Raw genomic sequence first — 12,951 nt, forward strand, 5'->3', positions numbered from 1 at the left:
CGAGTATTATATGATTATATCTAAAACCCATACATGCTCCCGAGTTTAAACGGATCAAATAAAACCCGCTCCATTTAAGTCAAATCGGGTCAGGATCGGGTCAGGCACCTGATGAGCCGGCTAAAATTGCCACACCTATTGTCCAACCCTTTCTTAAGCACTCCCTTCCCACCATCAACACGCAGAGGACCATGGGTTGGACTGCTCTTGCCCCCTCCAAATTGTGTGCTTCATGTCAGCATTACCTGAAAAAAATGAGCTGGAGATCAAAAAAAGAAAAAGAAATATATCAACAAATTCAAGGGAGCCAGCTCACAACCATGGCCATCAAGACCTTAAAGTCAGTTCAGTCACCTGCTGGAGACTGGTCACCAAGCATTTAGTCATGGTCTTTGTGATTGATTCCTCCAGTCGCAAGCAAGTCACTACCAGTGGAAACAAAGCATGAAGGCATAACATGGCCATCTTTCCCAACGTCAAACACAAAAAGAACATTTGCACTCTAAATAGCAACCAGTACATTTTTCAGCAACTAATGGTATACAAAATGATCAAAACGATGACAGATATTTCAATTTGGCTGCTTCGTACCGTGAAATGAAAACTCTGACCTAGATAATAGGGGTTACTAACAAGTTCATGTGAATGTTCTATATAACTAATCTCTATTTCTAAATAAATAAAGCTGTTTCAGAATACTGAAACACAGCATCCTTTGCGCATAGATAAAATGAAAAAGGATGCCTTCACTGCTTCGCAAAAACAGCTAAGACCAACATAGACATAGAAACAACAATCTTGAAACTGGAGCTCTCCCAAAATTTCTGCTTGTCGTTGCAGCCAGACCCATCCTGCTGCTTCATTGCCAACTGATCTCTTAGCTCTTTTATGTCGTCATCACTTTTTTCTCCCATCTGTCACATAATAGAAAACACCAAGAGGAATGAGATAGTTCAAATGTTTGATATATATGACTTTAGCAAAAGGAGAGTTTTACATATGGGTCAATTTTTAGTAGTTTATATACAAATTCAAAGAGTTGATAGTTTAAGAAAATGGTGCCCAAAATCTCTCAATAAATTGCTATAACCTTAGAAAAGAACTTTCAAGTGAATTCTCATAAGCTGCGATCATTTACTAAGGCCCCGTTTGGGGGAGCTGTTGCTAATAGAGCTTTTGTAAGTAGAGCTTTTGGAACTAGAGTTTTCTGAAGTAAAGCTTTTATAAAAAGTTGTTTGTAACTACATTTGCAAAATGTTGTGGCACTTTAACATGTATTTGGTAAACAAACTGAGAAAGTATTTTTGGTATGACAAAATGATTATAAAGGATATTGCATAGTATTATACATAAAATATAATATATATATTAATACATAAATATATGATAGAGTATAATATTACTATAATATAATATAATATTATTATAATATAGTAATATAATACTGTATACTATAGCATAATAATTTAATATAATATTAGATTATTTAACATAACATATCAATGTATTATGATATAATGTAATATAATATTATATTTACAGTATAATACAATATTAAAGGTATAAAATATTATAATTATTAGTATAAATTAATTTTTCATAATATAACATAATATTAAATTATTTAACATAATATATTAATGTATTATGATATAATGTAATATAATATTATATTTATAATATAATACAATAATAAAGGTATAAAATATTATAATTATTAGTGTAAATTAATTTTTCACCCTTCTGATGACCATTTATTTCTATAACAAATTTTTTAACAGATTTTTAGGACTATAAAGGAACATTTTTGTGTAATTGTTATATTTTATCATGGGTATTTTAGTAAAAAAATAGCTTTCCGACCGTGCCTAAAAGTACTTTTCTGGAAAGCTCTAAATGGAGCTTCTTCCAAAAAACTATTTTTAGCTTTCTGAAAAAGCTAAAACAACTTTTTGGAGGGCCAGAAAGTACTTTTTGGCCCTCCAAAAGCTCTCCCAAACAGGGCCTAAAAGTAACAAACTTTCAAGCGAATCTCATCTTCCAAACCGTATTTACTAAAGTCACTGGTAAAACATGCTGCCAATACAAGTTGCAACCTGGCCTTCTTATCCTCCACCTTTCTTAATGTCATTCGTGAGATGGGGAGGAACTGATTGGCTCGTAAGAATAAATTTCTTGAATGAAATTGCCTAAGGGCTTTCTGCGAAGAAAAAACTGAAATTATATATCTACTCAATCTGTCCATGCACATCTGAATTAAACTTTCTACTTGTCCTTGGGAACTGGTGTTGCTGACCTAAGGTGAGTTACACACAAAATTTTGAAAGCATGCCCGAGCTTGGATTACTATAGCTGGCTACCATAGCAGTACCAGGACTGATACTAATTGGAAGTATCTAATAATATTATCATAGCAACATTATAAGAAGGAATCTCTTGAACCAAGAAATCAAATTTCATAACTTTTGCATGTTTTTTATTCATTTTCTACCAATTCAACTATACTAAAGAAACACAAGGAAATAGTTCTGAGACAGATAGTGATATTACTTATGGCCCACATGGATATTTGACAGCAAATTTCCATCAGAAGTTAATGGCATAACTATGTATCTTTTTCCTCCTAAACATACACCTGTTCCATATAGTACATGAGACTCCTCTTTAGCTACATAGCATTTCAATTTTTAAGAAAAAGACCTGAATGCTATTTTTAAAGTAAAAAAAAAAAATCAATAACTAATATTACATGAAACATTAATATACAAAAAACAGATGCAAGTAAGCAATTATACAACTGTCATTTTTTATTTTTTAAATCCTGGAGAATCTAATGCTTCATACAAATTTGTAGATTTAACATTTGTATCAACATCCAGAATTCATAAAGTACTAGAGCTATAGGCACATAATCTCCATGCTTGAATATTGCATATCATACAAAAAATACAAATTTAGCAAACGATATACAGAAGTCAAGTTTGCTAGTTGGGCATCAATCCAATTTGATAAAGCGAGAAAGCTTACGCTCCTCTCTTTTTTTTCCTTTTTTACTTAGATTTCACCATAGGATATAGAACACATTAAGAGGAACTACCCTTTGAAGTTTAATTATTTAAGAGATCGAATAGGAATTACCCTTTGAAGTTTCCTTGTTTGATTCCGCGCTTCTTGAAGACAGAACTCAAGCTTTAGTACTCTCTTCTTCAATTCCTGATCAGTCCTTCGATGTTTCTCTAACTGTTTTACGGAGTAACCAGCAAAAGACATAAGACATCCTGCCTTGCTGAAAATAGAGCAGCATATTGTACCCGTCCAAGAAATAGGAATTACCTGTGATTCTAATTCTTTGGTCTTATGTTTCCAGTGTGCTGACAAGATCCTGATCTCATCTCTTAATCTAGCAATCTCTGCATCTTTAGCATCCAAGTGTTTACTGAGATTCTCAAAATTCTTGGGGGAGACTTCAGCCAAAACCTTCTGAAGCTCGCAATCATTTTTAGCTCCAGCTATCACAACTGCATTCATGATCTCTTTCTCTATTCTTAAAACTTCATCTTTCAGTTGCATTTGTGAAAGCTCCCTTGCTTGGAGATCCTTTTGCAGATTATCTAACTGCTCCCCTAGCTTATTGACATGGATCTCATGCTCTTTTAGTGAACTATTTTTCTGATTTAGTTCTCTCAATAAGGTCAAGCACTGAGCTTGTGCTGATTGAGCTGAGAGAGCACTAGCCTCTGCAGTGGCTTGAGTAACTGAAAGCTGGGATCTTAAATCATCGAACTCCTTAGCACACTGCACACATAAAGTACTGATTAGGAAGGTCTTCTGAGAAAAGAAAATAGCAAATTAAACAACACAAGCTAATGGAGGACTAATTTAATTGAAAGTGTTCATATAAGCAACAAGAAAAAGCTACGCAAAGCCGCAATGCAGAAGCCATGAGTGATCCCAAGAAACAAATCATTAAGAACCAAAAGAAGAAATTTAATTGAAAGTTTTCAAATGATCAAGATGGATAAAAAATGTGCAGAACTGCACCATAGGAGTCATCTCAGAGTGATTACAAGAAACAAATCATTAAGAACCAAACTGATGCCCAAAAAAAAAGGCATAAACAGGCACAAGCTATCTAGATTTGCAGCAACACTGCAGGATAACTTATAATGTTTGTTGATTCTCAACTCATTCATCTCAGAATTACATCTACAAAATATAAAAGACCAAAGATCAGTTCCCATAAACAGCAACTCGCTTGGCATGAACTATAAGAATTTTCACAGCAAAAAAGATGCTATGAAATGCTGATGGAACTTTTAAATCCAAACTATGCTTAAAAAGAAATGATAAGATATGGCAGTTGGTAAACAAAAAGACAACAAATCAACAGGTGAACTGTTTATACTAAGGGTTGCTCAAATTTAGAATTGACAAATATTTTGCCTCTTGTGAAAACCCTCCAGGCATACATTTCTTTGAATTAAAATTAAGGATTGCATAGACAAAGATGTATACAAGGAAATAAAAAATAAACAATCAAAAATAAGGAAATAGTATTGTAGAAGGGAAAAGGCATGAGCAATAGATAAATTGTAGCGATGAAGTGTTTAAGAAATTATTACCTAATGGTCTCACAGGAGACATGTTTCAAAACTGCATAGAACTAGGTTTCTTCACATTCCCCCAGTAGTGAAGTGTAAATGCTTAAAAAATATAGAAGATAAAAGAATTTTAGATCCCTAAGTCAAGGCGATAGTTGCAAGTATCAAATAAATAAGTAAAATATTATTATAAAATGAACTATTTATGAAAAATATTGGTATGTGGTTAAATGAAATAGAGGAGATGGACAAAGCTCTAATATTAGATAAGTGATGTATGTTTTCCGCATAGACACTTAAAAATACTTAGGAAATCCATAATATGTTTAAAAAAATATAGAGTGTCAACAGACATATTCTCTTCTTCTCATGTCCTATATTCAAATAATATGTCAAAATTTGAAACATTGGTCCACTCATGCTGAAAGGGATCTACCAGATATGACCTCAGGTTTTTATAAAAAGTAGAAATTGGAGAGACTATTAACACTTCTACAGAAAATATATTTTCCTAAAACATATTATATGACATAAAGATTGAGATTAATTTCCAGACTCAATAGAGACCCATCTTGGGTCCATTGAAACTGTTTTAACTTGTAATATAAGAAAAGATTCTGGCAAATAGAAAAAAATATTTTGCCCCATCATTTGTTCTCACACCAACCAATTCCAAATTCTTTTACTTAACCTACTTGGAATATTGACAATCAACATCCATGGATAAAGCAAGAAGAAATTTCATAGCCCTATTAAATCCATTCCGAAAGAGAACATTCCAAGTTCACAATCAAAAGACCAAATAGAATCCCAGAGATTCTCACCTGTTCAGAAGTAGATGTAGATGCTATCAATTGCTCATTCCTCTCTTCCAAACAATTCTGCAGCCTACCTATCTCCTCCTCCATGCTCCTCGCCTTTGACTCTGCTACCTGTGGAAAGCCCAATACACTTCATGCTCAATCCCATACACCAGAATCATATAATTAAACTCTTCAGAGATGCTGAAAACGCTTGAAACCAACCTGCCTTGTTCGGTTTTCTCGGGCAAAGGACTCCTCCTGCAAAGCCAACCTACTTCGAACATCCTTGAGCTCCGCCGCCAGCGACACCACGCTCCTCCGAAAGCTCAGCTTCTTCTCTGTAAGATCCTTCAACAGCGGATCCAGCTCTAGTGACGACGAAGACGATGTTGATGATGCTGATGATATTGATGATGTTGACGTCCTCCCTCCGGCCGACATCACCAATCAGCAAACAACCCTAAGCTTGCATGCAAGAAACCACCTTTACCATAATTTCTCAGCCTTCTCTAGAATACACGAGAACTGCCCAAGAAAACTAAGCAATATACCACTGGTTGCTCCTCTGCTTTTACCCAATCTTCATTTGGTTACAAATCCTAGCCCTAACAATCGGCCTTCCCGTGCGTTGAAACTTTCTCTCTCACACGCAATCCGGCAAGCATTAAATTCGGCGGTCACGCCCAAAACCGTAGTTTTCTCCCTGCTAAAAAAGAAGAACGAAAGTTTAATTTAAAATCAGACAAATTGAAAAGAAAAAAAAAATTGCTTCATTTTTTTCCTGAAGAACGCTAGACGAGCGACCACAAAAACCTAATAAAAATTCAAGAAAACAGTTATTTTTATTTTTTTTGAAAAAAAGAGAGATAGAGGAGGAGGAAAAAAAAAGTAAATCCAAGCGAAGAGGAGTGAGAAGTTGACACCTCTCTCATATCACGAGAAGACCGTTTCTTGCCCAACTCTCAGATCGATCCAAATCCACAAAGAACTGGAAACCGCAAGGCCCAGCTCTCACCAGCAGCCATCTACGCCTTAAAAAACTCAAAATTCCTCAGTTAAAAATCCAACCTTCCCACTCGCTCCAGATGAAACAATCAACCAAAATCCAGTTTTTTTTTTTCGCTCGATTTCACACCAGTGCGACTGCAGCAAACTCGATCTGCCCTCCTCTTACCTCCATATCGCTACCATAAATGGATTTCTCCCAAAAGACAGCGGCAAATCAATAAAATCCTTCCAAAAAAAAACATCCATCTTTGACCTCACGTCTCCCTTCTTCCCACGTTCCTTCGAGTCCCTTTCAACGGACCCCATGGAAAGAACTCCACGCGTCACCGCCCCGGGTGACGCGTATCCTTCGGCTCCGGAAGCTTGAGAAAAGACGAAATCCAACCGGAAACCCCCCAAAGATTGGAACTTTGGATCGAAAGGGCAAGTGTTTTCGACAGATTTTGCGCTGACTCTAGGTGGTATTAATTGCTCTCAATGGGAACGGAGCGTCCGGGACGGAGAGAGGGGTAACGCAATGGGTTCCATTTATGGCAACGTTGGTTCGGAGGAGTCCGGGGCTGAGGCTCGGAATGTTCAACACCCAGCGCGGCAAAACAAAATTTCGGCTTCGCTGTACACGTGGCGTCGTGTCGGCCGTGGATTTGCCAAACGGCTGTGATTTTTTATTTTTTAAGAGAAAAGGGAATAAAAGGAAAGGAATGCCCTGGTTTGGTAAATTGGATCTTGGTGGTGGGATACTTTTGATTATAAAGATAGGAGTTTGTCTGTGGGTATTAACCGTATTATTATATTGTCTGTGAGTCAAATCTGTGATTATCCTATTAGATTAAGATTATATTGATAATTTATTTGGAACGTTGCACGTCAATGCATGCATTGCTTATCAAATGACTCTTAAAAATTGGAAAAATCCAAAGTTTATAATTAATAGTGATATCATCCGATAGCAAATCAGCACCTCTATTTAATTTACATCCTGCTAGATTATTAGTTTAAAATGTGTATATGATCTATAGAGGACTTGGTCATTTTGATTTTAAAATATTTGAAAATTTTATTGTTCCTAGTAGTCACTTCAAATTTGATCTTTGACTTAAAATATATATATATATATATATATATATATATATATATATATATATTCTTTTTTCCTTCCATGCATAAGTTACATGGAATCTTGGCAATAGCCCTAAATATCAGTATGCATTATAATTTGTCACCAACTGGTATGTGCTAGCTTTAATTGTTAACATGTATCCACTAAAATTGGGAGAAAAATAATAATAACTGTCCAGTCATTTAGCAAATCATGTCAATAATTGGAGGTTTCCCACCCAAAATGAGTACAAGTTGCAGCTTAGCACCAATATGGATCTATCATGGTGAAATTTAAATTTAAACCTCACCATCTAGGATTGAGAATGAGTTGGATATTATCCAATTGTATCTATTCTGTATCCGGTTTGAATCGAATTTGAATGCCACGATGACAACAATTGATAATTCTTTTCATAAAAATATAGTCTTTTTTCTTAATAAAAATAAAAAAAGAATAATTTCTTTTTATTCTTTATCATCTTTTCAAAACTGTTTTGTTTAAATATTAAAATGTCAATACATTCAACCTATTCTTATATTTGTAAAAAAAATTTCATACAAGTTCTTTAAATTATAGATAATTTATGATTTTTTTTATTATACTGCAGTGTAAAAATGATATTCAATATATAAATTTTGATATTTTATATTATTTATTCTATTTAAATAACTTATAATTTTTAACATAATTTTAATACCAAATATGGTTGAAACAATGATCAAGATCCTTGTTCAAATCGGTCTCTATATAAGTTCATTAATTACACCTTAGTTCATTATCAAATTTATTGACTGCATGGCAGTATATTTCGTTCTCATGTTTATGATTATATTATTTACATTAGTTTTTGTTATTGACTTCCCTCAAAATTTAATTTATATCTGAACAATATTTGATTCATATTTGTATTTGGATTGAGAAAATATGAATGTAACTAATATCCAACTTGTATCTGTATCCATTTAAAACAAAAATAAATATGCTTAATACTCGATTCATGTCCGCATTTGTTCAGAATAAGTATGGATCTATAATTTCACAGTCATGGATTATTTCTTAGTTAATTTTAGTATCCCTTTGATATCTATATCCATATTTGTTGAGAAATAGGAATATGAATATGGATAGACTAGTTTCCTAATCCACTTTCAGCCTTAATTGCTCTCTTTCTAGGATTCTTCAAAGATATAAGATCTTCTTTCCTTTTTTTTTTTTTTTTGCATTGATATTGTTTACGAAGCCACTATTTCTTGCATGATGTTATTTAGAGTTAAGTTGAATGGAGTAGAAAGCGTTTATTTATCTAGGAATTTCAAAAATCATATAGGTGATATTACAAATGAAGTCAACCATGTAAAGAACTCCAAGCCAAAAGACAACAGGTTGCTCATGGTAAATTAAAAATACATAAGAAGAAAATCCAACTCATATATAAAATTTAAAATAATTATGACAACGGGAAAGAAAATAAGAATCTTCATAACGCTTACTACTCCTTTCATGAATATTAATGGATTGGTGCAAACTTTGACTTGTTTCCATGATTATCACCATAGCTTATCTACTACGGCCTTCTTGAATGTGCTACGCATTGGTGTATGAAACCCATAATAGAAAAGGAAAGATCTTGTAGAGAATTAATATTTAGCAATTAGACTGGACAAAGACCAATTTGATCATCCATAAAAATGTATATTATTCGAAGGTTGCACTTGCACCACCTGATACACTTAGCATTAACCTCGTTAACAATTTGCTTGGTCTCCTCATTCACAAATTGCTTGCCTTTTTTAATCACACTAGTTCTTCTGTCATCTTCCTTTTGCCCTCCTAGGAGGTCAAATTTATATAGAAAACAACATAAAAAAAAAAATGCAAGGATTACTATAATATGGATGTTTAAAATGGACATTATTATTATAATAATTGTGGATTGTTCTTGTGAATGGTAGTCAGTTGGAAATGGGGAGCTTGGATATTTATTTTCCCTATCCACATATCTTCTTAGTTTTCTTGGGATGAGATATGAGATAGGATGAGTGAGATGAGATCAATGAGAAATAGCCTACTACTCTTCGAGTGTGTAATTTAGCAGAAGTTGATCGAGCTTGAATTTGATTAATTTTGAGCTTGAATTGCATGATTGAGTTTGATTTGTTCAATCATTATGTTAAGCTAGATCCAATATTGATTTCGAATAAAGTTGAACATAAGTCTATTTGATCACCTTGATAACCTTAAACTGAGTTGAAATCAACTCATAAGTAAATCTATTTGGTTTAAGCTTTAAAAAAATCTTGATTTAAAATTTCAAGTTTTGATCCAAAATTTATTTTTAGATCTAAATTGAATTTAAATTGATCGAAATAATAAATGAGTATTCCCATTAAAATTTCAATCTGATGATTCATTATATGATTTAAATCTATTTTGAGTTTTATCAAGCCAAGCTTGATCGAGCTGGTTCAATTTTTGGTTTGACTTGAAATTAATCTTAGGCCGAGTTTTTCTCAAGTTGAGCTCATGCCAATGGAAAATAAAATATATATTTTGTCCCATTCATTTAGAGGATTTTTTTGAGCCCCAAAGAGTCCATAAACTTGCATCGGTGGTCACTATTTCTGGCGCTTGGTAAGTGATCTTGCCTGAGACTAGGAGAGCACTCAAGATCATGCAATGTGTACTGACTAAAGCCCCATTTGGGAGAACTTTTGGAGGATCAAAAGGCACTTTGTATCCCTCCAAAAGCACTTTTAGATAAAATATAGATGTTTGATACAATTTTCAAAAAGCTGTTTTAGCTTTTTCAGAAAGCTAAAATAACTTTTTGGGAGAAGCTTTATTTTGGAGCTTCTCCAAAAAAGCATTTTTAGAAATTATTGGAAAGCTTTTTTGAGTTATTATTTTTTTGGACCAAAATACCTATAATAAAAATATAATAATTACATAGAGAGATAAATAGTCACCAGAAGGATAGAAAATTAATTTATACTAATAATTATAATATTTTATACCTTTATTATTGTATTATATTATAAATATAATATTATATCATAATACATTAATATGTTCTGTTAAATAATTTAATATTATATTATGTTATACCACAGTCAGCGGGAGGATGAAAAGTTAATTTACGCTAATAATTATAATATTTTATACCTTTATTATTATATTATACTATAAATATCATATTATATTACATTATATCATAATACATAAATATATTATATTAAATAATTTAATATTATATTAAATTATTATGCTATAGTATTCAATATTATATTATAATAATATTATATTATATTACATTAATATTATACTATATTATATATTTATGTGTTAATACATATTATATTTTATTATGCTCTGTTGTATAATACTATGTAATGCCCTTTATGGTCGTTTTGTCATACCAAAAGTACTTTCTCAGTTTGTTTACCAAATACATGTTAAAGTTCTATAACACTTTAAAAATATAGTTACCAAACAGCAAACAGTTTTTTATAAAAGCTCTACTTTCAAAAGTTCTACTGCCAACAGCTCTCTTAAATGGGGCCTAAATGTCCATCTCACAACACCATAGTCAGCAAATTGCCTCATGCCACCTTTGCTAACTATTATATTTGATCTTAGCCAAAAACCTAAGAATTATTGTCCACATTTCCACACAATTTATCGAGCTTAGTATGCGTCCACTAATGGACTCTTTGTTATGCTCAAACATGGGCATGCACTATCGTTTTCTTTTCATGGCTGATCACCGAGATGAGTACATAGCATATAGAGCCTATAGAAAAGAGACACGGTGATTAGCATGCTGCACAGTGTCGGTGTAACTTCTCTTTTTCGATCCTAACAAGCTACGGACTACCAACCCTAAGTTTTATTGGTTAGATAAAAGGCCATTTCGTTTTACTCAAACACCCTTAGCTCTTAACTGAATAAAAAGGCTAACCAACTTTATTTAAAGCCATTCGCCTGTATCACCTCTTTGCATCTGGTGAACTTGGCAATGTAATTTAGGTTTGAAATAGTGGACTTGCAAAGAGCAATCATTGTTTAGTTATTAATTTTTTTATCATAACTGTATAAAATGTGAATAACTATCATTATCTTTTGATGTTCCCCCTGCCCATACTATGATATATTAACTAAAATAAATTCATTTAATTGAAACCTTCACGCTAGTTGAAAGAAATCATTTTTATTTGATGAGCAAAGCATCATCAAGTAATGATGCTATCTTGTTGCCATCTTTCACTATATAATAGTTGATGACGGCTATATTTATTATTATTGCATTAATAATAATATTTGAGGACAAAATAACGACGTCAAGAAAGAGAAGGTTTTTTTGAAGTTATTGGAGCCATTAAGCCCTCGTTATCAGAGATATGAGATCAGATCAGATGTTAAAATCCATGGGAGGGCATTTTAAGTACAATGAGATGTCATCGGCTCACAAGTTATAAAATTTTATAAATTGCCTTGGAGGCATTTCTTGGAAGTTTGGATCTTGAGTGTATGTTTTGTAGGATTAAAACTGGATCGGATATCGATATATTTATATCTATTTTTATTTTATTAGATAAATACAGATTATGGATACAAATCGGATAGTAAAAATATAAATATAAATATAAGTCGAATATTTGAATTTTATGAGCGCAAAATCGAAGATACTACTAAGGTAAATCAAGTCAATAGCATATTAATAAGACTGTTTATTTTTCTTAAAAATTTATGAGTTCTAGATAAAACTAAATAAAAATATAAAATAATTATCTATTCATATCCATATTTATTTATTTATTGTGATGCATATGGATATGGATATTAGCTGGATGCTTAAATCTTTATCCGTATCTAGATAGATTCGAATACGGAACCAAATTTGGATGGATATTAGTTGTCCATCTTCATGATGGAATTGATTGACAGAGGATTCTCTATCAATCCATGTGTAAAAAGCTCCATCCCTTATCAAAGCCAAAACATTAAGGACGCAATATTATGATTGGAAAAGTGAGGTTCATCTAGTGCCAAACCAAAAATCTTAGAAGATATTAAAGAAGGATGGAGAAAATTCAAAGCAATTAAAGCAAGGCATGTGTTGTTGCTTTCCTAGAGCTGTGGATAGGAAGGACATTTAATTGAGTCGCTGTAGATCTTTCATGCGATTAATGCTTTTAATTAAATGGTCGCATTCTTCCAACTGTCAGGATGTCTATGATTATTGAATGCAAGATAAATAACATAGCCTGGATCTGAACTTCTTACAGCAATTGTGTTCAGAATGCCCTATGATGAAAACGAAAAGGCATGGGATGTAAGAATATTCCACATAATAGCATGTAACCGACACTATAACAATAGAATTTAATCAAATAATAGAAACATTAGCAGGCATATACAGTTGTATTGAACATTAGAC

General features: G+C 32.7%; 1 protein-coding gene across 3 annotated transcripts; it reads right to left on the bottom strand.

Moving 5' to 3' along the window:
* Positions 1 to 445: 445 nt before the first annotated feature.
* LOC103720048 (nuclear envelope-associated protein 2-like) lies at positions 446 to 6,913 on the bottom strand. 3 transcript variants are annotated; one of them, XM_039132710.1, is made up of 7 exons: positions 6,328 to 6,913; positions 5,956 to 6,110; positions 5,627 to 5,864; positions 5,426 to 5,533; positions 3,334 to 3,795; positions 3,139 to 3,240; positions 446 to 914 (listed from the first exon to the last, which is right to left on the bottom strand). In XM_039132710.1, the coding sequence occupies exons 3-7, from the start codon at positions 5,843 to 5,845 to the stop codon at positions 747 to 749; spliced, it is 1,059 nt and encodes a 352-aa protein (XP_038988638.1). In that variant the 5' UTR covers positions 5,846 to 5,864; positions 5,956 to 6,110; positions 6,328 to 6,913; the 3' UTR covers positions 446 to 746. The 3 variants fall into 3 exon arrangements, with proteins under 3 accessions (XP_038988638.1, XP_038988637.1, XP_026665392.1); XM_039132709.1 differs by having other exon boundaries at positions 5,627 to 6,107; XM_026809591.2 differs by lacking the exons at positions 5,426 to 5,533; positions 5,627 to 5,864; positions 5,956 to 6,110; positions 6,328 to 6,913 and adding an exon at positions 4,623 to 4,689.
* Between the last annotated feature and the right edge of the window lie 6,038 nt (positions 6,914 to 12,951).

Source organism: Phoenix dactylifera, chromosome 13 (genome assembly GCF_009389715.1).
Source record: "Phoenix dactylifera cultivar Barhee BC4 chromosome 13, palm_55x_up_171113_PBpolish2nd_filt_p, whole genome shotgun sequence".
NCBI lineage: Eukaryota > Viridiplantae > Streptophyta > Magnoliopsida > Arecales > Arecaceae > Phoenix > Phoenix dactylifera.

Coding starts and splice junctions, on each gene's coding strand:
- LOC103720048 (XM_039132709.1), bottom strand. CDS start 5,845: ATGTCGGCCGGAGGGAGGACGTCAACATCATCAATATCATCAGCATCA. Junction 3,796..5,425: donor CTACATCTACTTCTGAACAG/GTGAGAATCTCT, acceptor TTATGTGTGCAG/TGTGCTAAGGAGTTCGATGA. Junction 3,241..3,333: donor CCAAAGAATTAGAATCACAG/GTAATTCCTATT, acceptor TCCGTAAAACAG/TTAGAGAAACATCGAAGGAC.